General features: G+C 42.5%; 1 protein-coding gene across 3 annotated transcripts in view; it reads left to right on the top strand.

Moving 5' to 3' along the window:
- The window catches only part of myh10 (myosin, heavy chain 10, non-muscle), a 41,828-nt gene that overhangs the window by 1,784 nt on the left and 17,997 nt on the right, over positions 1 to 22,047 (top strand). For 2 of the 3 annotated variants that reach the window (XM_076090300.1, XM_076090299.1), the window contains exons 2-16: positions 2,704 to 2,860; positions 10,077 to 10,104; positions 11,687 to 11,789; positions 12,153 to 12,182; positions 12,398 to 12,412; positions 13,035 to 13,052; positions 16,402 to 16,494; positions 17,137 to 17,200; positions 17,395 to 17,493; positions 17,681 to 17,824; positions 18,569 to 18,664; positions 19,417 to 19,535; positions 20,379 to 20,531; positions 20,671 to 20,844; positions 21,102 to 21,275. In XM_076090300.1, the coding sequence (XP_075946415.1) occupies positions 2,704 to 2,860; positions 10,077 to 10,104; positions 11,687 to 11,789; positions 12,153 to 12,182; positions 12,398 to 12,412; positions 13,035 to 13,052; positions 16,402 to 16,494; positions 17,137 to 17,200; positions 17,395 to 17,493; positions 17,681 to 17,824; positions 18,569 to 18,664; positions 19,417 to 19,535; positions 20,379 to 20,531; positions 20,671 to 20,844; positions 21,102 to 21,275 (1,467 nt within the window). The remainder of the gene's footprint in view (positions 1 to 2,703; positions 2,861 to 10,076; positions 10,105 to 11,686; positions 11,790 to 12,152; positions 12,183 to 12,397; positions 12,413 to 13,034; positions 13,053 to 16,401; positions 16,495 to 17,136; positions 17,201 to 17,394; positions 17,494 to 17,680; positions 17,825 to 18,568; positions 18,665 to 19,416; positions 19,536 to 20,378; positions 20,532 to 20,670; positions 20,845 to 21,101; positions 21,276 to 22,047) is intronic. The other variant, XM_076090301.1, reaches the window with a different exon arrangement.

Below are 22,047 nucleotides of genomic sequence, written 5' to 3'. Positions count from 1 at the left end.
TAACAGCCAATCCATGTTTTTTTTTTTTTTTTCAGCTTTTTGAAATTACAAGGTAAAAGAGAAAAGAATTAAAGACGGACTTCATGTACAATGTTCATCTTCAAAAACTCAAAACCTGTTTCACTCATTGAAAACGTTGATGGACATACCTCGTCGTGCCCGGCTTTGCTGAAGCTGGCAGCTCCAGGCTGAGAGCTAAATGTTGATTGTTGTGTGCCTTTATCTGCAGGCTGTCTCTCCGTTCAATAAGCCTGCCTCTCACTGGAGCATGGGTCTCTTACATCTCCATTTCATCCAACCCTTTCCCTGATTGTGACTCATTTACCAGTTGGCTGGGTTTTCTCTTTATCATGTGCAGAGGTGGAGACTTTTGTAAAACGCCAACTCAATAACTCGTGCAATGACATCACGTTACACAATAGTAGAGTTATGCTGCTTGATGGAGGCAACACAAGATGTCTCCTACTCATTTCTCATAGATTATTTGCATTCAGCATTTAAAGTCTTAGGCTGTCATCTTCCTTGTTGCCCTTTGCCGGGTAGAATGACTCCTCTCAGCTGTGAAAGCTGTTTGAATTTAGGTTTGTTCCCTCTTGTAAGCATACAGTGATGACAGGTTCGTCATTTTAATCAAGTGCTGTTGAGTGACATTAAGCGCACCTAAAGATTTAGAGCAAATACAGAGCTATAAGAATCTTCACCGTCTGTCTGGGCATTACTGGAAATAATTAAAATGTGTTGTGTGAGGCAAATCCATTTCTTAATTTCCCGGGGAAGTCTGCAAAGACAATGACTTGATGGTAAAGCCCAGTTGTGTCACAATGGCACTGATTCTTGTAATTGCAGAGACCCCTTTTCCCATCGAGAGAGGCTGAGGCCCTGTTGCTAAGCACTGTTCGGTTCACAGACATTTATTTGGACATTTCCGGAGGGCTTGGATCCATTTCAACTGTGTGAGAGTTCCCCTCCGTTCACAAACAGCTTCTCTGAGTTGTGCGCTCTAGGCTGTGTTGACCAGCTCGGGCTCATTTATCAGCTCAAAATACTCTGCACAAAGAGTCATATGTAGCCCAGCTATCATCACATATTGTTCATTGTAGTAGTAACGTTCCAGTGAGCAGTAAAAAGGAATGAAACCACAACACGTTGTCTGGCTGGTGTCTTGTTATGCCCGGTTGTGTAGGTGTCCAACCCGTTGCCCTCAGAGCCACACTAATCCCTCGAATACCCCCTGGGGTCCACCGTCAAGCACAGCCAGCTGAGTCATCCCTCACCCCGCTGCCTGTGGCCCATGCTGGGTCGGGAGCACTGATCTGTCTGCCTGGCGCTGTGCCCACCGTAGGGGGGCTTGGGAAGGGGTTATTGTGGCGAGGGCCCCGTAGTACATCCTGTGCTGCACCAAGTTTGTTTTTACAGGCAATTCCAGTTAGCGAGGTGTGAGTGTTGGCCTCTGTAACCAGTGAAGTAGAACAGCGCTGCTGCTGCTGCTGCTGATGATGATGATTCCGGGGTGACACATCTCAGTGTGGCCAGGTTGCTGCACAGAACTGTGTCTAAAGCATCTGTGCACATGGAAGAGGTGGGAAGGGGGATTTTGATGGCCATCTGGTGACATTACCCCCCCCCCCCCCCCCCACCCCCACACATACACACACACACACACACACACACACACACACACACACACACACACACACACGTGGGCTACAGCACCACATGACCAACTCCAGAGAGGCCTGGCTGTTACTCGTATGTGTGCATATCTTTGAGGGTTTCAATTTTAGTAACTCTGGACTCCATTTCTGTACTAGCTGGGTGTGCGGCTATATCTAATAGCCGCATAGTGCGGCTAGTATCATCATAATCATTATGTTGATATCCAGCTGTATACAGTATAATACAGCAATCAAAATGATTTTGTTTGACCAGAATATTTTTTCGTTTATAATACAACTCACTATAACTAATTCTACTTCTGTCATGTTAAGCGATGCAGATATTAAGTGACTATGTGGAATTATTGCCCAGCAGTTAAACATCGCAACGCAGCATCAGATTACATATATGTGTTGTGAATGTGTGGTGTGAACCTCCAGCCATGTGACAGTTGTGATGCGTTTGTCTCACTCAGTTACACACACACACGCGCACACACACACACACACACACACACACACACACACACACACACACACACAAAATGCTCTCTGCTCACAAAGCATACTTTGGTCATGCCACTATTGTTCCAGTTCAACAACTGGGTTAGCAGGCCTGGGGCCCCCCTGCAGAATTGTTCCACATATGAGGAGGATCAGCGAGTGGAGCAAGGATTTTAAATACTGTGGGACAGTGTGGCAGTGTGCCAGCAAGCTGCAGATGTGCACAGTTTCCCGGCATCATCTGTGAATTCATAGTCTGCACAACATAACAGATTTTTTTATAATGGGCCCGTAGAGCGTCTTTAGCTTCTGTGCTGTGAGTATTCCCCCATGAAACGGAATAGTTTAACCTTGTACAGTTAAATCTCATCCCGCGTATTTGATCGGAGCGCTAACAAGTGTTCACACAACGCAGCAGGCTACAAAGAATTTTCCATTTTGATATAAAAATACGAAGAAATTGATTTTGTCTTGACATAATGGTGATGTAAAGGCTGCTGTGTGATGAATTAACGGTCAACCCCGTTTTCTTCTCTCTTTCTAGACATACTCCGGTCTCTTCTGTGTGGTCATAAATCCCTACAAAAACCTGCCCATCTACTCGGAGAACATCATTGAGATGTACAGGGGCAAGAAGAGGCACGAAATGCCCCCTCACATCTACGCCATCTCAGAGTCTGCGTACAGGTGCATGCTGCAAGGTAAGTCTGAGTGTCACCGCCTCTCATCTACCACAGTCCACCTCACATGCACGAAAAAAATATTTTTAATTCAATGCAGGCCTTCATACAGTAATTTTCTTCAAGCATCCGTCTCTATTAATCAATACAATCTTTCCCAGTGCATGACACTGCTGTCACCGGTGGCATCCAGTCTGCCCCAGTTGTCGCGTTTATTCCATTTTTATTTTAGGAACGTACAATCTTGTAAGTGAAGGCAGTCCCCTTTCAGAATGATGTCTTCAAAGACCCTTGCCTGGTAGTTGGCGAGCTTCCAGGCTCTCTGAGCAGTGACTGACTGGGATCAGACCAGCGAGAACAGAGAGGGTGACCCCATTGTGCTCAACAATAGGTCCTTTGTGTGATTGCGAAGGCCGACCAGTGGGGGTGGTGACAGACTGGACAGTTCCGTCAGTCCTTTTCGGCCTTGCTTTCCCCGTGTTGGTACACAGAAGGAAGTTTCGGTAGTGTCAACAAGTAGCTTGATGATAGGCCCCCCCCCCTTAACCAAAAACTACTGTCATACTGAGTTAATAAGACATTTTTCCTTTTTTCTTGTAGTTGTTCTTTCGAAGGTTTCTTTCTCAGGTTGTTGTAATGTTGATTGAACGATATTATCTCTTCGCAGCTGATGATGTACAAGCACAGGAACGTAGTTTCAGCAGTAGCCCCGATGTAGCTGTTGTTGAACTCTGCCAGCTCGTCATTGAGTCCAGCTAGTTTCTTGTTGTCACCTCCTCCTCCTTTCTTCACACCCTCTATTCTCCGCACGTTTCTACATGGTTGGACACAAACGCAGTGGGGCAGGGCTGGGAGACCCGTCTATTAGTAATGCGTTGAACATATTTAAGCGTTTTCCCTTTCCTTGAAGCAACGACCTCGAGCTTTTCAAAGGCTGCGTGTATTCACTGTATGTCTCGGAGTACACAAGCCTGATTGGTCATTTTGAATGCACCGCTAACTCCAACCCATTTTCAGCCGTGGTCAGAGTTAACAGTGTTAATTCAAAATGAGGTTTGTAGGTTGGAGATTAGTGGAGGCCAGCTGCTGTTCAGCTGTGGCCCTGAGCATTTCAGCAACCCGGTGGGTATAACAATATCCAGCTGCATAGACTAGCACTGGTGTTTGTTTTACTCCAAGTGGAAAAACCAGACACGGAGGCAGATATCATCACATTTCTTAGATATGGATGAAACTTTCAGGGTATGTAATTCTATATTGTTGCAATGACATACACTGTGGTGTAGTACATTTTCTGGAAAATCAATCAACAATTTCTAGATAAAACTCAAAGACAGGAATGTCTGTTTTTGGCTCATTCAGCAAACGAAATACCTGACAAATCAAGATGCTACAAAAATCATACAGATATCCAATATTTCCATAACATGGCCCAGTATAATGCTGAAAGAATCGTCGCAAAACAGTCAACAATTTTGATAAACTCAAATAAAATGTAAGTCCCGCATTATATGTCACCATATTGCCCAACACCCTGTCCCTGTTATCTTACATTTGGGTGTTTAATATCAGACCTTTCACACACCATGTTTAGACTTTGCAGTGTGAGCTGCCATCTGAACAACAAAGAACACTTGAGACAAATAGTTTGTTGCCTCTGATTTACGACCTTTGCATCCGAACAGATTGGCAAATCATATTTAAGGCTGAAGGGTGTCTAAACCTCACAGGGGTCTGTTAATTACCTCAGCATTGCTGTGAAGCCAGTCACTACTCAGATGGGAGGTTAAATGAGGTGTTACCGAACAAAGACAGGGTGTGCAAGCAAACTTCTAGAACTTACTGCACATCTGTCCTTGATTAGCAGTCCAGATACTTTACATAATTGCCGAGGTGAACTCACTGACATACAAGAAGCTAATTTTATCACATTTGTTGTAAGGAAATGCTTGCTTGAATGAAAACGTGTTGAAGGTCCAGTCATGTCAGCAGCTGCGACGGTTTCCAAGTGGACATGCATCAACAGCAATGAAAAGTGTCCCAAAGGTGTGGTTTTGAAAAAGGGAGTCTTTGTTTCTGTTGACATGGTGTAAGACCCCCCCCTTCTAGAGCCACTCCCTGGTGTCTAATCAGGGTGTTAAGTCCACCTAGATCCATTGTAGCTTGTTGAGTTTTTCTCTCTCATAGAGGTCCATTTTATCAACAATGAACAAAGCCCTTCTCATGTCGGCAGCATTACTGATATTGATAAAAGATTAAGGGAATTGTTTGAAGAATGCAAAGCATGTTCCAGGAAGTTTTCAGTTCTTCGTTTCCCCCCCAATAAAAACAACTGTAACAGATGTGGTAGTGGACAGTGAAACCGCTCAGTCAGTAACTGAAGGAGCACTCCAGTTGTATTAGAAATAGTACTAGCACAACTGGAGCTATAACTGCTATTCTTTTAACTAATGCTGAAAAAAAACTGTATCCCCTTAAAATGAAATCTAATAGGGCAGGTGACTAAAAACTACCAGAGAGGAACTCTGAATATGAGTACATCTTCTCAGTACAGTGATTCATTAAGAAATTGTAACCGAAGCCACTAAATTAAACTAAACTGTATCATAATGCTGCTGTAGCGAACAAATTTCCCCTTGCGGGATTAAATCCTGTTGTCAGTGCCTCTCAAACAAAGTTAATCTCCCTAACAGATTTATTTTCAGACTTTCCTTCGCAGATAGGAAAATTAAATACTTTGGATCTCCATTCCATTTATTTCCATCTGTAAATGCTTAGCTGAAGCATCAGCCCCAGTTCTGCCCACACCAGAGGCCTTTGCCATTATAGCCCTAAAATAGATGGTTTAAACCGATTGACTGCTTTTGACTTTTAAAACCATATTGACAGATACCTCTGTGTCGAGGGATGTGTCCAATCCCTTTGAAAAAGTAGTTTATGGTTTCCTTATATTCGGACGGTGCAGTAAGAGGAGAGACGAGCATTGGTTCATGAGCATAGCCTTCTATTACCCGTCTGTAAAAGCCTCTTTAGCGCCCTGTCATAAGTATAATAACCAATCACAAGCCCCCTCTGTGTTATGAGATAGCTTTTCTGTGCCAGGAATCTACAGACACCCATAATTCTTCAACAATCAGCAATGCTTAAGATTTCTGTTATTGTTATAGTTAGGTTTCATGCCAACCCCCATAATCCCATAAATGCCACATGGGATACTTAACCCACTACTTTATTTTAGTTGGAAAATCAAATATATGTGGTAGACCATGCATAGTCGTTACGCAGGTTTCTTTTCAATGATATTGGTCATCACAGCCTTAATTAAACAGCAGTGAATCGTTGCTGGATTCATGACTAGTTCTGCAGGATTGCGTTCATTTTTAGATTATCGTTCCAAAATATAGTCTATTGAAAAATCATGGCAGTAGTTATAGTATTTGTTTGAAAGATGTTCCACTGTTTACATCTCTGTATTTTTTGGAGGTTTCTGTCCCACTGTGACACTTAAGTCACCGCTAGATCAGAGTGCACGACTGGTTCCTGAGGTGAGTGTTTGCACTTCAGATACAGGCATTAGCCGTCAGTGGCAGACTCTGGCTCAGGCCCAGCGTGCCGCAGCCTCACAATGAGCTCACTGTCGTGAGCTGAGATCAGCTCACCCTCCTCCCTCCTCCCCTTGCTGGGAGAAACACCACATGCAGAGCTGCTGTGTTTATGTCAAGGCCGCAAGAAATATCAATTTCAGATACTGCTATTAGATATCGGCCCAATACTGACTCAAATAGCTTGATCAGGTATCGTGACAATAGGGCGATCTGGTATTGGGTACCATTATTTTATAAAACAATAACTAAGTACATTTATATCTTAAGAAAGCAATGTTTAAGTTAAGCCTGATGTTGCTTTACACATAACAGAATGATCCCAATCCCAGGTATCGGTATCTGACTGAACAAGTTGGGTTGGTGCTTCCCTAATTGATTTCCCTAATTTTTTCTTTCTGTGTTGCCCTGAAAAAGGTCTGGATTCAGTACTTAAAATGATATTCAAACTTCTCAGCTTTCAATTTAACTAAAAATGTTCGATATCCTGTGGGAATCTAAACTGACTAGCCAAGATAATGGAGTCATGTGGAGCTGGCAAGATCATTACCAATCATGCGAAACCCAGAACACAGTCCTCATGACCATTTAGTAATGTTACGGAAATAACAGCCCCTGTTTGGGTAGTTCTCATCTGCACAGACCCACAATCCTCTGCCAATCAGCGCTTGACAGTCTGGAGAGGTGGTTAGGGTGCAGCAGTGCTGGCAGATTGGTGAATGGAAATGAGAGGTCTCACAGTGACTGGATCACATCTTTCCACTGGTGTCTGCAGCCAGCCTGATAAAGGAGACACTAGGGCTCTGCGCGGTGTTGTGTTGTGTCCGATTCAGATAGGGATGTGAATGTAAAGAGAAAGAGGAAAAAGAGGTGGTGGCTAATGATGGATTGTGTTTGCATGTGTGCTGTCGTGCACAAAGTAGCAGTCGACGTCGCAGCTTGAGAGATCCTGAAATGTCGGGGTAGCTTTAGCGTGCGTGTACTTGCATGCATGTGTGTGTGTACTTGCATGTGTGTGTGTGTACTTGCATGCATGTGTGTGAGGCCAATTCCCCTTGTTACAGTGCTTAGCTACAGGAAGTTCCCGGTCAAAGCCAGGAAATCCACGTTGTCCCTGGTGAGCCATTCAGCTGTGTCCTCAGTCAGATAACTTTCCATCATTTTACCCCCAAAGGAGCACAGTCAGCACTTCAGTCCAGGAAACCTTCACCTCTGGCAGAACGGTCCAGCCTGGGACTCAACATGCACAAAACGAGTTGACGTATTCACAGCATGTCTTAGAGCAGTGGTTCCTAAACCTTTTTGGCTTGTGAGCCCATTGAAACGAGGCAATGTTTACTTGTGACCCCTCTTCACATGTCATAGCCTTCAGTGTCAATATGAGTGGCGAGCAGTTCAGGGATGAATGTGAGTTTTCTTTCTCGGATTGTGTTAATTTGCAGTTTTTTAGAGGCACGCTGAACACAATTAGGTCACACAATCACAGGACTGGACCAAGTGTGCTCTGATGCTCCTCGTTGTTAAATGATCAGAATGTCCATCCACCTCAAAATCATGTATCTCCTGTCAGCAGGTTGCTGTAAAGGCATGGGAACCCATCCACACTAGCAGTGTTTCAGGGAACTATCATCTTTTTGCCATTCATCTTATTTGTATGCTGCTCTAATAGATCACTTAAGCAGGTTTTAATGGCCCATCATTGCGACATAGAGTGGGTTGCATCCACTGATCCAGGAACAGAGAAATTATGTTTTATCACTGTGTTGCAATTTCCACCTGCTGTAACACTTCATATTCAAAATAAATTCATATGCAAGCTCTTGTTGCCTTGCAACCATTTACTCAGGGCAAACTTGCACAGGCTTACACTTAAGTTCAGAAAGGATGCGTATTTCCCTGAGTTATTGATGGCTCACCAAGTCGATCTACTAATGCAGCAGCTTGCCAATCACCGGCAACTCTTTCAACTAACAGACGTGTTGACTTTGCAATACAGTTAGCGTGTTAATGGGCTAAGAGATCAGGCCTCTTGATGAGCAGGCGCTTACTCATCAAATACAGGAAACTGTCTTTCCTAGAATGAAATGAGATGGATGCCCAGTTAATCTTAAACTGTCTGTTTTGAGCCCATTGGGATTAACTGCTTTTTTGCTCTTCAAACGGAGCCAAACTGCAAGTATAACGTACCTACAATAAATCCATACTATTTGATTTCATGTTGTGGCGACACGACAGCATTTAATCAAGAAGCTGACACCTCAAAACAAAAACAAAAAAACATTTTCATTCAAATATTTAAACACAATGTGACATAGTAGGCAGTCCATATACAATGTTCAAGTGCAAAGATGAATGGATTATCTTAATATCTAATAACTTACTCATGACATACAGTAGTTCTTACTGAATGAATCTTACACAGTTGCAGTGTCGGGGCCGTCGTTTTAGCTCTGCGTGAACAGTGCAACATTAGGTAAATAGAGTGAAGAGAGTCTGATGACTTTTATCTAATCTTTGGAGTTCTTGCTGCTCAACCAGCTATGTGACTTTAAGAGGGGCCCTGTCCCTGTGGGGGGGGGGGGGGGGGGGGCACAGGCGGGAAGTCGTTTTTTCTCATGACATTGTCACCATTATATCCCGGGCCTCTAGATGACTCTGATTTGCCTCACTTCAAGCTCACAAGACACTCCAAACAGGAATACCCCGGAGGTTAAGAAGATGCATTGCATGTTATGTGTTATTGCCACATGACCACAGTGCAAATTGCCCTCAGCACTGCACACATTGACATAATGTGAAAAAAAAAAATTGTTGGATCAGTCTTTGTCTCACATTATATTTAATAAATCAGCTGACCTTTGCATTATAAAAGTCTACATTTCGTACATCCCGACCCGAACACGTAACAAAAGTAAAAAGCAGGCGTCTTTAACCACTTTCAAATGTGGTGAATAGTTTAGCCGTGAAACACATTCAAAGGAGACTTTCTCTCCCGGATGGTCCGCTGGGGACATTTAGGGACATATGAATCTTCTTATCTGTGTAGATTGTAAATGGGCACTATTGTGTATAATGGGGCCGGATGAAGAGTCGATCCAGATATTAGTTTTTTGCAGATATGCTTGTAGCCGTGTAAATGTCGACGTGTAAGTGACAAGAAATGTCAGTAGAGAAAATCCAAACTAAGTTAGAGTTCAGTTAGAAAGTCATGCAATAGACAGCAGTCTCTTTACCAACATAGAGCTGACATTACAGTTGCCTTATCTCTCCCGTGCAGCGACTTGACTTCACAGTGCCACTTCTCTGCATTTCTGACGTTGCATGCAGGAAATACCTGTGGTTTAATGCTGTGAAGCCTGAGCCTACTGAAAAATACGGCCCGACAAAAGTAATTTTATTATTCTGATAATAAAAAATAAAAAACTGACATTTACTGGTCGTTGGTAAGCTCACATGCGCTTACACACCAAGCTTGACTTCAAATCCACAATCTGCTGATAAGACTTTACTTTTGACATGTTGTTTTGGTGATGAGGTTGTCAATCAAACTTTGAGAATACACAGTGGATATCAAAAGACTGCTTAGGTTTGACTTTCTCCTCCTCTCCCTTTCCCCCTCTTCTTGTCTCCCACAGATCGAGAGGACCAATCCATTCTTTGCACGTGAGTTACAGGCTCAGTCCACCACTGCATGAATTCTATTTTATGTTAACATTTCTTGTGCTTTATTGAAACTGTTGTGCATTCAGACATATAACTTATTGTTAATCAAGCAATTTTAGGTATCCAGGGCCTGTACCAGGATGCCTCCGTGTCTTATATTGCTGAGATGAACTGAGCCCTCTGTCCCAAATTCATAGCATACGGTTCACGGTTGATTCATTACTCTCATGCATGTCTCCTTTATATCCTTGGAAATAACATTACATGGTGCAGTATATTTCCCTTCAGCATTTCTTTTGTCTGAATTAAATGAAAGTGACAATAATGTGTTCACTGGTAATTAAACAAGTTCAGGAGCAGCGCCAGTGAACCAGCTGCTCCGGGGCCTTAACAGTCCTTTTAAATCATGTATCTCAGGGACACTGACCAGACTGTCACTACTTGAGAGATACGTGTGAAATGTGGATCTGAGAAATGCCGGACATGTCTGCTACACAGTCCCCTGGCGTCTTTTCAGTGACAAGTGTCTACAGATGACAGGAATGTCCCCAAAGGAAATTCCAGAGGGGATATCAAGACACAAGCCATGCAAGGCCCTTTCACTCTGCAGGGTGAATAGTGAGGCGTTAAAGTTGCATATCCCTTCTATGTACACACAGGGGTCAGAATACTTCACTGTGATACAGCACTACCACAAAGAAAGCCGAAAACATATTGTAGGGCGGTTACTTATAGGAAATATAGTATTAGGCTCACTTGTTAGCATTTATTACATTGTTATTCTATTGTAATGTGTTGCTGTGTTAAACAAAAGACGGATATATTCATGCTTTCACACGCTTACAGACATTAAAATATAGATTATAGAGATAGTTAAGGACATGGAACTGAAAAACACAAACTGATTGCAAATAGCGTGAAACGCTAAGATAATGATCCAGTCAGCAGCACTGCCTGATTGATTACCTGGCATGTCTTCTGAAATAGGGGAGGTGAGGAATCAGTCAGAGACATTGACATAATCCTTCCCTGACTATCCTCTTTTCACAGTAGCCAACAAGACAGACGGTTACACACCGCTCGTCTTTACTCTCAGCCACATCACGCTCACTCTATCTGAAAGAAAAACAATGTTTTGCGCATACTTGGTGTATGCAAATTTGCACTTAGTGTAAAACCTCAAGTATGCTCTGGATCCAAACTGCTCCCCCACACTTTCTGCATGGCTTGGAGATTTCTTCCCTGTGTTTTCTTTTCATGCCGTGGTCTCTGTCTGACAGAGTTGCTGCACATCCACACGCCAGCAACCACAAGGCATGAACTTGACTGACATACTGGAAAAACTATTGCAGAGAAAGACGCGCATGATCAGATACGCACCAGAATTTAGTTTCAGTTTAAAGATTACATTTGTGCATTTCTTTGTCGTGGAAAAGAGGGTAGTGCTTGTCTGTAAAGCTAAAGGAGGACATGGCATTTTAGCTTTATTGATCCAGTCTTTAGATGGGTCCATTGTAAACAGTTAATTGTTTCACAGAAGTTATTCTGAGGATTTTTGTGTTTGTCTTCTTTTGTTCCGCAGAGGTGAGTCTGGAGCTGGCAAGACGGAAAACACAAAAAAGGTCATCCAGTACCTGGCGCATGTTGCCTCCTCCCACAAAGGAAAAAAAGACCACAACATTCCTGTGAGTTTTCTCCTTTCTCATCTCTCTAATTTAGTTTGCCAAAGCCTGCTCGAAGCCATGAACCTAACGAGTCCATTCAAATCTGTTCGAGTATTGACGTAAATGTTAGATTTGTATGCAAAATCCCACCGCTTTGCCCTATCATATCTTTGTATTGCCCTGCAACCCCAAGACCGGGTTATTATATTGACCTATGACACTGTGGTTGTAATAACGATCTTTAGAAGTAACTAATGAGCAGTTTGGCCAGGGTGGGATTGTTGTGGTGAAAGAATAGATACCAATACCTGTAGTAGGCAACATGGCTTTGTGCACTGTGTGGACACAATCTAACAATTGCATTTGTTTATCTGTAACAAACAGCCAGAATCACCCAAACCAGTGAAACAACAGGCAAGTTTTTATACTTTCTTATACACCATGTGCATGCTACACACACATTGTCTTCTCAAACACACCTGATCTTAGAATATCTGTTTGACATGAGCCTCCTAAGGGTTCATCAAATGGTGTGAATAAGAAGTGACAGTTGACACTTGGTGTGCTGTATTTAGTTAAAATGCCCGAAAACAGCATATTTAGCTTTAATGTTTTTCTCTCTCCGTCAGGCGCAAAATGCAGTTGTAAGTACATTTTAATACTTGCATGATTATTCAGACTTCCTTTATTGTGTTCTATGTGAATGACTTAGTTTGACCCACTCTGTACAGTTGCTTGCCATTATTGTCGTTCACACTCGGTGAAACATAGTCAAATGCATGTTGTTTGTATTTGTTGTGATAGCCATATGTTGAGCCTTGGCTAACATCTCGTGCTGTATGAAATTTAGCAAATTCTGATGCTGAAAAAATACATAGAATGCTAATTTTAACTTGTATTTTAGTTAGCCATGAATTGTATCTGTGTCTTAAGTTAAGATCAGTCCTGGTCACCAGGACCTAGATCCCTGCAGATAGTTCTTGTAGCCACCTGTGAATTACATCATACGTGAGATCCACATTACAAACAGTAACTACCTGTTAACCTAGAACACTGGCAGTAATCTGGGTCTTGAGGGCCAGGTTTACAGACCACTGAGGTGTTGTAATAACTCCCGTGGCTAATTCCAGCTATAGACCACTGTGAGCTGTACCTAGAAGGTATCATTAACAATGTTCAGCTTTGACTACAGGTTCATTTGTAATCATGACATAAATGCAATTTATTATTTTCCATAATAACAATTGAATCTCCCCGTTCCTACAGAGTGGACCCCTGTTTTATGTGAGTAGTATGTAGTTTCTCACCTATTTCACCTCAAAAATAACAGGGGTGCTCTACCCACCCTGTTGCCACCTCTTCTTTACCCTGTGGTTCTATTTCATTCTTCCTGATCGCCAGACGGCGCTGCTTTTGCACTGGATATCTCCATCTTTCACATACACACGTCAAGTCGTTATACCAACAAAGCCCCCCGTGACCATGCGGCTGCATGCCCCAGTTTAAAACCCTAACATCATCACGCTCGGCTCGTCTGGTCCATGGCTAACTTAAAACGGGTGTTTTTGGCTCCTGCTGTGTTGTTAGCTCTCTGCTAATTCATCATTAGGTAGTAGGGTACTGGGGTAACTAAGTCACAGTTGTTAAAGGTAATCAGGCAGTGCTGTAGTGCAAAACTGCTACTGTAAGATAGCTTTTGTTTAGAGTGTTTGAGGCGCGCTACAACGTCTTTCATCGGAGTTTGCCCAGACTAAGGAGCTCCTGCTCAATCTCCAGCACGATAACAGGGTGCCAGCTCCTGGTGGTGACTCTAACACTAGGCACTCTCCTTGTCAAGAGGATGACGTACTATCAACTGCAGCCTCTTGCAGTTCGTTCACAGATAAGGGGCAAGACGGGGACAGAGACACTCCTGGGCCTCTGATGCTTTTTCTCAGGGGTCTAATGGTGGGCCATTACATGGATCACAATCTGTCCGTTTCTCAATGAAGCCAGCATTTGGGATGGCTTTAACATGCCTGGGGCTGGACGAAGCTCCTGTTGCAGCAGCTCCTGCAGGTGTTTTCTTTCCATGCAGATGCCACAGCCCTCCGCCTTCTCAGTCCCTCCTTCTAAGCCCTATATTGAAGAACTCCAGAACTTGCAGAAAGTTGGCTGCCATGCAGGAGGCAGGTAGCTGTGGCAGTACACACCTGACATATCCGTTCCCTTTCTCACCTTATCCTGGGTCTCTCTCGGAGCCTGCAGGAATATCTGGTTTGGACTCCTCTGCTCAGATTCTTAGTGATGCACCCCTTCAGGCTTTTGATTTCATGTCTATGGAGCTTGGAAGGTTGATGTCATTGGTGACACTGGCACACCACCATGTCTGGCTAGCACAGTCTCCTCTGTCGAGAGGGATGTTGTTGCGATGATGTTCGGGTTTTACACTGGGGCCTACATCATTGCATGGTCACAGGTAACTTTGTTGGTGTAAGGACTCGACCTGCGCATAAGTGAGATGGAGCTATCCAGTGCGAAAGCACCTTCGTCTGGTGGTCATCCAGATTCCATAGTTACATTTGTAACTCCCATTCTGCTTTAATTTTCGCATTGCATGACGTGTACTTCCTATCCTCACTGAATTAATAGGATCTGCTTCTTTCAGACATTTAACATTTACATTGCTGACAGTGTGAGGACACCGACTTTCATAGAAATCAATCTTTGCTCTAAACTCTAATCATTTTATAAACTAGTCGGCTTGTTCCTGCCCAGATTTAGAGACTTGATACGTGACTGCTCTCCTTTTTTGCGCTGGTGAAAATAGCGACTTATAATATTTGTCCGGCCTTGTGACCTCCGGAGCACATGTGGAGCAATGACCACACAGCCACAACTGGCCTCTGCCTCATGAGATTTAGTGGAACAGTTTTGACTGATCCTCTTTGACTCCACTCAATCTGCCCTAAAGTGCTGCTGCATGGCCGGCCAAACAGCCTGCACTTTGATGAGAGAGACACTCATAGCTATGACACAGCTGTACATGTTTTCTATAAAGGCAGAAAAAGGACTTTAGCTCTTTATTTACTTTTAGCTTGAAAGTAACTGGTGATTTGTAGTGAGTGATATTGGGTCTCTCAGTAGTTTTGAGCCATCTGAGGTTGCTTAAATTTGATCACAGCTACACAAAATTGGCCAGCTCAAGTAAAGCAATGTTGGCTGTCAGATGCCTGACATGCCCACTTTGCAAACAGGAATGTGGGTCAACTTCTAATGCTGCTAAATTGGACCCCCACTGGTGTTTTTAATCTGCTGTATGCACATAAAGACAAAGAGCAGACCACACAGATGGGTAGAGGCTGCCAATGAACAATTTCAGCTACCAAGTTGCACCACAGGCCTGCGTTTATACAGAAACAAAGGCTTTTTGGTTTGAATCCTCTGCCCTCTGGGCTCTGATAGCTGGAAAAGGACCAGGTTTATCCACTTCATCCTGCTTCATTCCAGCTTCTAAAAAAACTCAATTAAAAGCAGCCCATCATGCTCTGCGGCCAAAGATCACATTACATGTCTCACATCCTGAGTGCAATGCTGATTCCTCATCCCACAGAGTTCCCTTTAGTGGAAAATGGCCTCTTCAAACCTTCGGTGTGTGCAGCTATTTTTGACGTAATGGGAAAATGTTCCACTCAGCCACATGAGAAGTAACATTGCTGAAGACATTTTTGTTCTCTCAGCAATCTTGGATTCTCTGTTCATGACGAAGCCCACAATGTGGCTGAGATGGAAACACAGTTTACCACCTGTCCAAACATACGGATGAGTTGCTTGTTTATTTATTCAGCCTCTTAAAGTGTCTGATGGGGGGAAAAAAGCCAAAGTATTTTAGTAGTGTGTTTGTGGACACATTCGTTCTGCCATGATAGGACGGGTTGGCGTTCCTGCAACAAAAACCCATATTCTCCCTAAAACTCCATGTTTACAGGATTATATTTTATGTGCTTGAGAAAATACTGTAAAGCCTCAAGTCCACTGCCAGGAATAAATGGTTTCAGCATCTTAAATATGATCAGATTAATTGTTCAGCCTTTAAAATGTCCAAAGACAAGTCTTTAATTGCTAGTTTTATCCTAAACCAAAAGATAGTTAATTTGCAATGTGATAAAACAGACAAAATATTTCCATCACATAGAGACGTTACCTTTTTTAATCTGGTTTTCAAATGGCGTGATGACATCCCCTCGGCCTGGTCTTGCTTTGGATGAAGATTTGTTTGATAGTAAAAAGCTCTTTGTGATGCGCCGCACGGCTCCCTCAGAGTCTTAAAATTCAGCTTGGGATTGGATACATTTTAAACACCCAGTAAAACAATTTGCCTCCAAATAATAGCTCACGTGAACACCCGCAGAACAACTCCAGATAAAGAATTTAAAAAAGAACCACTGTACCTTAAACTTGTCCATCACCTTACAAAACCTACACTGGGTATGTGAGGTCTGTCTGTATAACAAGTCTTCCGGTTTCCGCTGTCTTTGTCTGCATGTTTATGTTCGTTTGCTTTTCAGTTTTCAGTGATTCACAGTTCATAGTTGTTCTTGGTTGGGATCATCATGGGGACAAAGGCCTGCTGTAACGTGCCTCTCTTTCTCAGGGTGAATTGGAACGTCAACTTTTACAAGCCAACCCCATCCTTGAATCTTTCGGGAATGCTAAGACAGTGAAAAATGACAACTCGTCACGTTTTGTAAGTACAGAATAAATGATATTCATGTAGAAGAGCAGCATTTTGAATGTGCATCTCACAACGTCTACTCTAGCCTTTGTGACAATAAGCAGAGGTAAAACTGATTTAAGGTAATTAGATTATCCTAATTTTCCTGTAAGCAATAGCACAGGTCATGTAGCCGGATACAGGCGCCTGCTAGTCATTAATAATACCTTTAATGTGCTCGGTCGTTTCAGACTGGAGGCAACTCCACTCAGCAGACCTCTTAATAGTAACATAAAATATCTTTCTTAAGCATTACTGTAGTATCTGTCAAATTAAGGGGCATTATTATTTATTTACCAACTGTGTTGCCTCATAAAAAGACCCTAAAACCTCTTTTGCATTAACGCTGGCCAGCTTAGATGGTAAAAGTTGCAGTTTTCACTTGATCAGTGTGCCTCAGGCCCTGTATCCAAACCCATGTTTGTACTGTATAAAATATGATGTATTTAATGTAATTTATTCTGTAGATGATATGTATCGGTGTTAATGTTTATCTCAAACGTATCAGCTCCTCACCATGAGGCCTCAGTTCGTGATACAACAGAGTCATAATGTTGCCGATTGATTTCTGTATATCTTGTCTTCCTGAGCATTTATCTTCTGTTCATCTCGCAGGGAAAATTCATCCGGATCAACTTTGATGTCACCGGATACATTGTTGGAGCCAACATTGAAACCTGTATCCTGTTTAGAAACGATTGACTAGAACTGACTAAGACTCTGAATGTTATCGGGTCACTGTAGGTAACCAATTTGACCTGTACAAGAGGTGAAGGAAGAGTCTCACGTATACACTAACTGACATTTTAGGTTTTGATTCTACATTAAACTGAACCCACCAAAAGGATTGTTTCTTTGACCGTCATGCGTCAGACTTACTGGAGAAATCCAGAGCGATTCGTCAAGCCAAAGATGAGCGCACCTTCCACATATTCTACCAGCTGCTGGCTGGAGCGGGAGAGCACCTCAAATGTAAGTAAACTGAGCTTTTATACTCTCAAGATACCTCTTATTCTCTTTCTCTGTCATTACTATAGACCATGCTGATTTTGGCAGGTTAACTATTTAAAAGATAATTTATGTTTGACAGCAGCAGTATAATTTATAAAATTCATATTCATGCCAACAATTTCCAACAAAACCACATTTCTCTCCTCAGCCGACCTGCTTCTGGAAGGATTCGACCACTACCGTTTCCTGTCGAACGGTAACATCCCAATCCCGGGTCAGCAGGACAAAGACAACTTCCAGGAGACCATGGAGGCCATGCACATCATGAGCTTCGGCCATGAGGAGATTCTGGGTATGTTTACCGCAACATAAACACAACAATTTCTCTAGGAGGTTGCTTCCACTTGGTCAGTGTTAGATTACTTTAGAAGAAGGTTACTTAATAAGGTCCCTCTGATTTTATGGTTTTAGAAATTGAAGTCACAGTGAAACGACAGCATTTTAGAGCAACTTAAGCTTTTGTAACGTGAAGTATCTCAGAGAGAACAGAATACATGGGCAGTGTCATTTTATTAAGGATTTGATCAAAATTAGGCATGACTTAAGAAAACACAACCTATGGAGCTGTAGAGGACTGTTGGCCTCCACACACAGAAGATTAAATACAAGCCAACCATCCACTTTGGAAAGGTAAACAAAGTTTTTTGCCAATATATCTGAACACATGCCTCCTCCTATGATGTTGCTCTGCTACAAACTAGAGTACAATAGTCAAGGATGGTTTTATATGATGTGTGAGGTTAGCGCTGGTAGTCCCAAATCAAAATGGATTTATCAAATTAATGAATTCATGAGTGCACGATGAGTCTTGAGTATTATTTTACAGGAAGATAAAAGAGAGGGATGTTGATGTAAAGATATTCAAGTGATTTTTGCTAATAATATATATAATAATAATTAGAATTAGAACTTGGAAAATGTGTTTTTTATATGGATTAAATGTTTCTTGTTTTAATTGATAATGTCCAGTGAGATTAAGTTTAATTAAGTGATGTCTTAAAATATTTATATTGTTTTTGTCTCATTACCTCTGTAGCCATGTTGAAGGTGGTGTCCTCAGTGCTTCAATTTGGTAACATTAACTTTAAGAAAGAGAGGAACTCTGACCAAGCCTCTATGCCTGATAATACTGGTAGGTACACACCCGAACACAGACACACACACACACACGCATATGCTGCAAGCAATCCTTTTACATCTGCTTCATAACCTCGTAGCTTGGAGCTCACAGGTCAAGACGTCATTCTCCTCCTTTTCCTCTTCCCATATATACTTCAACTCCTCTCCTCCTCTTTTCCTGCCTCCCTCACACTGCGTCCTCATCCACAGAACAGAGGGACTGGTGATTGATGTTCTCTCTCTCCCCAAGACTTGTCAACCTGCCATTAAGCCACATTATATGAGGATTTACTCCTGAAGGAAATGGGGCACGGTCATCCAGTTCCTCCACATGTGGCACTGCATATTTGGCACTTAAATGAGGGAGACGGGGAGAGAGAACGAGCCTAAAGCCAGTGAGGCAGCTCGGCCAGATATTCACAAATGCGACGAGCACAATCCAGGACTGAAGCAGATGTTTTTTTGTGATAGTGAGACTTGGCTGATCTAGAACGGGTCATGCTTTTTTCTACTTTTCCACAAGCTCCAGCCATGTAAAATATGACAATTTCCTCGTTACACTTCATAAGAAAACCTCTTTGAAAGACTTCTAATAAATCTTAACATTAATCAGTAAAAGTTTAGTATATATTTAATATTGATTGTTATGATTAGGATCCAAGTGTCAAAATAATGCTGGGAACATGCATGCTGTGGCCTCTCTTTAATTCTCATTTAAATAAACTTTTTTCCCCTATTATGTGCTTTTTCCATCTCGTTTCCCAGCCGCTCAGAAGCTGTGTCATCTGCTGGGTATGAATGTTATGGAGTTTACCAGAGCCATCCTGTCCCCGAGGATCAAAGTGGGAAGAGACTACGTCCAGAAAGCGCAGACTAAAGAGCAGGTCAGTTATCTAACACCGTGTATATCCTCTTAGGTTTCAAGCTAGTATCCTCACTTCCACTGATGATGATCTATCGTAAAGCAATGCAACTGCAGTAGGTTTATTTTAGCGCTAGATCATTTCAGTTGCGTAGTTGGAAGAGTTTTATTTCTGACATCCAGGTTTCCGGTAGTAGCAGTAAAAGTCTGTTTAATTTTCGGCTTTGATGAGCATTAATTCTCTCATTTAAATCATCGGTACTTAATTAAGAAATTTAGAAAATGGTGCTAGCCTGTATACTGCAAAGCACGAGGAGAGTCCCAAGCTGCATTTTGGTAAGAAACATTCATTCACCAATCACAAATTCTTTTCTTTTTTTTTAAACTGGTATCACAATCTGCGTCAGACAACGGTTTGCTCTCGTTGTATTAAGAGCAAACCGTAAATACATACTCCAAAATTACAACTGATTTAAGAACTGATGGCCAATGTGAAGAATTGCTGTCAGACACTGAGATCTTTCCTCGTTTCATAGAACTAGGCACATGGTACGGTTAGTTTTACCTTCTGTGAAACCACTCCAAAGTACGTCTCTTGTTTATGAATCATTCATTTAAAGTGCAGTTCTCTTGCAGACTTCTGATCATTATGACAACAGCTCGATAGACGCAGCTTTAGATTTAATAGTTTTAAAAGTCTGACTCAGAAAGCATGTGGAACATTAACTGTATAAAATGTTGCCACGATGTTTGAGTCCATTTGTTCATTGAGGATCTGGAAGCATGTCTGCATTACACTGATATACTGTGTCTCCCTATATTGTCTCACCATTATTTTCCGCTCTTTTTTTCTCTCTCCCTCCAGGCTGACTTTGCGGTCGAGGCCTTGGCTAAAGCGACATACGAGCGTCTGTTCCGCTGGCTGGTCCATCGCATTAACAAAGCTCTGGACAGAACCAAACGACAGGGTGCCTCCTTCATTGGCATCCTGGACATCGCAGGTTTTGAGATCTTCCAGGTTTGGATTCAAATCTTTTAAATTTCTTCATCTTTAAAGAAGGCAGTTTGTCCAGTTGTGGCTAGAGGAAATGTTTTTGTCATCTAAACTCATTTCCAATGAAAATATTGTTCTTCCTTTTACTCCTCCCCTACGACAGTTGAACTCATTTGAGCAGATGTGTATCAACTACACCAATGAGAAGCTGCAGCAGCTCTTCAACCACACCATGTTCATCCTGGAGCAGGAGGAGTACCAGAGGGAGGGCATCGAGTGGAGCTTCATCGACTTCGGCCTCGACCTGCAGCCCTGCATCGACCTCATTGAGAGGCCGGTCAGTGTGAACGATTAGCTTGTATCCATGAGATGAATGAAACTCTTATTTTCCACTTATTCTTGAATGATTGAGCTACGCTCTACCTAAATTAAAAAGGGTAGTTGGGGTATTTTGGTGCCTTAGGGGTTTAAGATATGGACCACAACGCTCCTGTCAACTGAACACAAACAAATACTTGAAAGTTGTTGCCGTGCTTGTGTAGTTACAGTTCACTGTCTCTGAAGCCTTTTGTTCCATCCTGTGTTGATATTCAGGCAAACCCTCCCGGAGTGTTGGCTCTGCTGGATGAAGAGTGCTGGTTCCCCAAGGCCACAGACAAGACCTTTGTAGACAAGCTGATCCAGGAGCAGGGCACACACAGCAAGTTCCAGAAGCCCCGCCAGCTCAAAGACAAGGCCGACTTCTGCATTATCCACTACGCTGGCAAAGTACGCTCGTTTTTTATCTTTTTATGAGTCACACTGAGCATGTTTCCGTCTCGGTTAAAGCTTTTAAATTTCATGGCGTTATTTTTCAGAGCATAAGTCAGGCTCTAAGTCTACATTCTTATTTCCCCAATACATCTCTTTTCCTCCCTGATCTTCTTCCTGCAAAAGTTAAACAGCAAGTGAGAATGTGCTGCTGGCCAGCATTCAGATAAAACAATGACGTTACGGGTCTCCTGTGGTGGGATTTCAGGGAAATACTGTGTCCTGGTTTGATTTATATAGCATTGTATTGGAGTGGATTTGGACGTTGTGAGTGGTGTTAATTCAACAGAACTCAGTCTTGCAGGGAGACCTGCTGAGTTGCACATCTGCTTTTCATTATGTGGACCAAAAACCCAGAGATTTCCACTCTAAGAACGTTTGCTGTGGAGAAAAGCCAAATGTTGTAAATGTTGTCAACGTGGGTTTGCACAGAATAATATCGCCTCACATATGCAGTCTGAATCACTGCAGTTAAGCGTGGCCTGTACGGTATGGTGTGTCAGGATTTGAATTGGGTCACCATGATGTGTCAGATGTACAAATACATATTGATGCAACTATTATTGATTACATTTTGTTAGCATCCACGATGCAATACGCGATAAATAATCTTAAATTAGGGCTCCCCACAGACCTCTAGTTAGACCCCTGCCAGTTCTGGACTTTTAAGAATGATATCCAAGAGTTTCAGAAAATATAATCTCTCTATATCGGCCAATATTCTCTTCTT

The sequence above is a fragment of the Anarhichas minor genome, unplaced genomic scaffold (assembly GCF_050575085.1).
Source record: "Anarhichas minor isolate MPS153535 unplaced genomic scaffold, ASM5057508v1 ptg000012l, whole genome shotgun sequence".
In the NCBI taxonomy this organism is placed as follows: Eukaryota; Metazoa; Chordata; class Actinopteri; order Perciformes; family Anarhichadidae; genus Anarhichas; species Anarhichas minor.
Note: the sequence above shows the minus strand (reverse complement) of the source record. Positions and strands in the feature narration are given on the sequence as shown.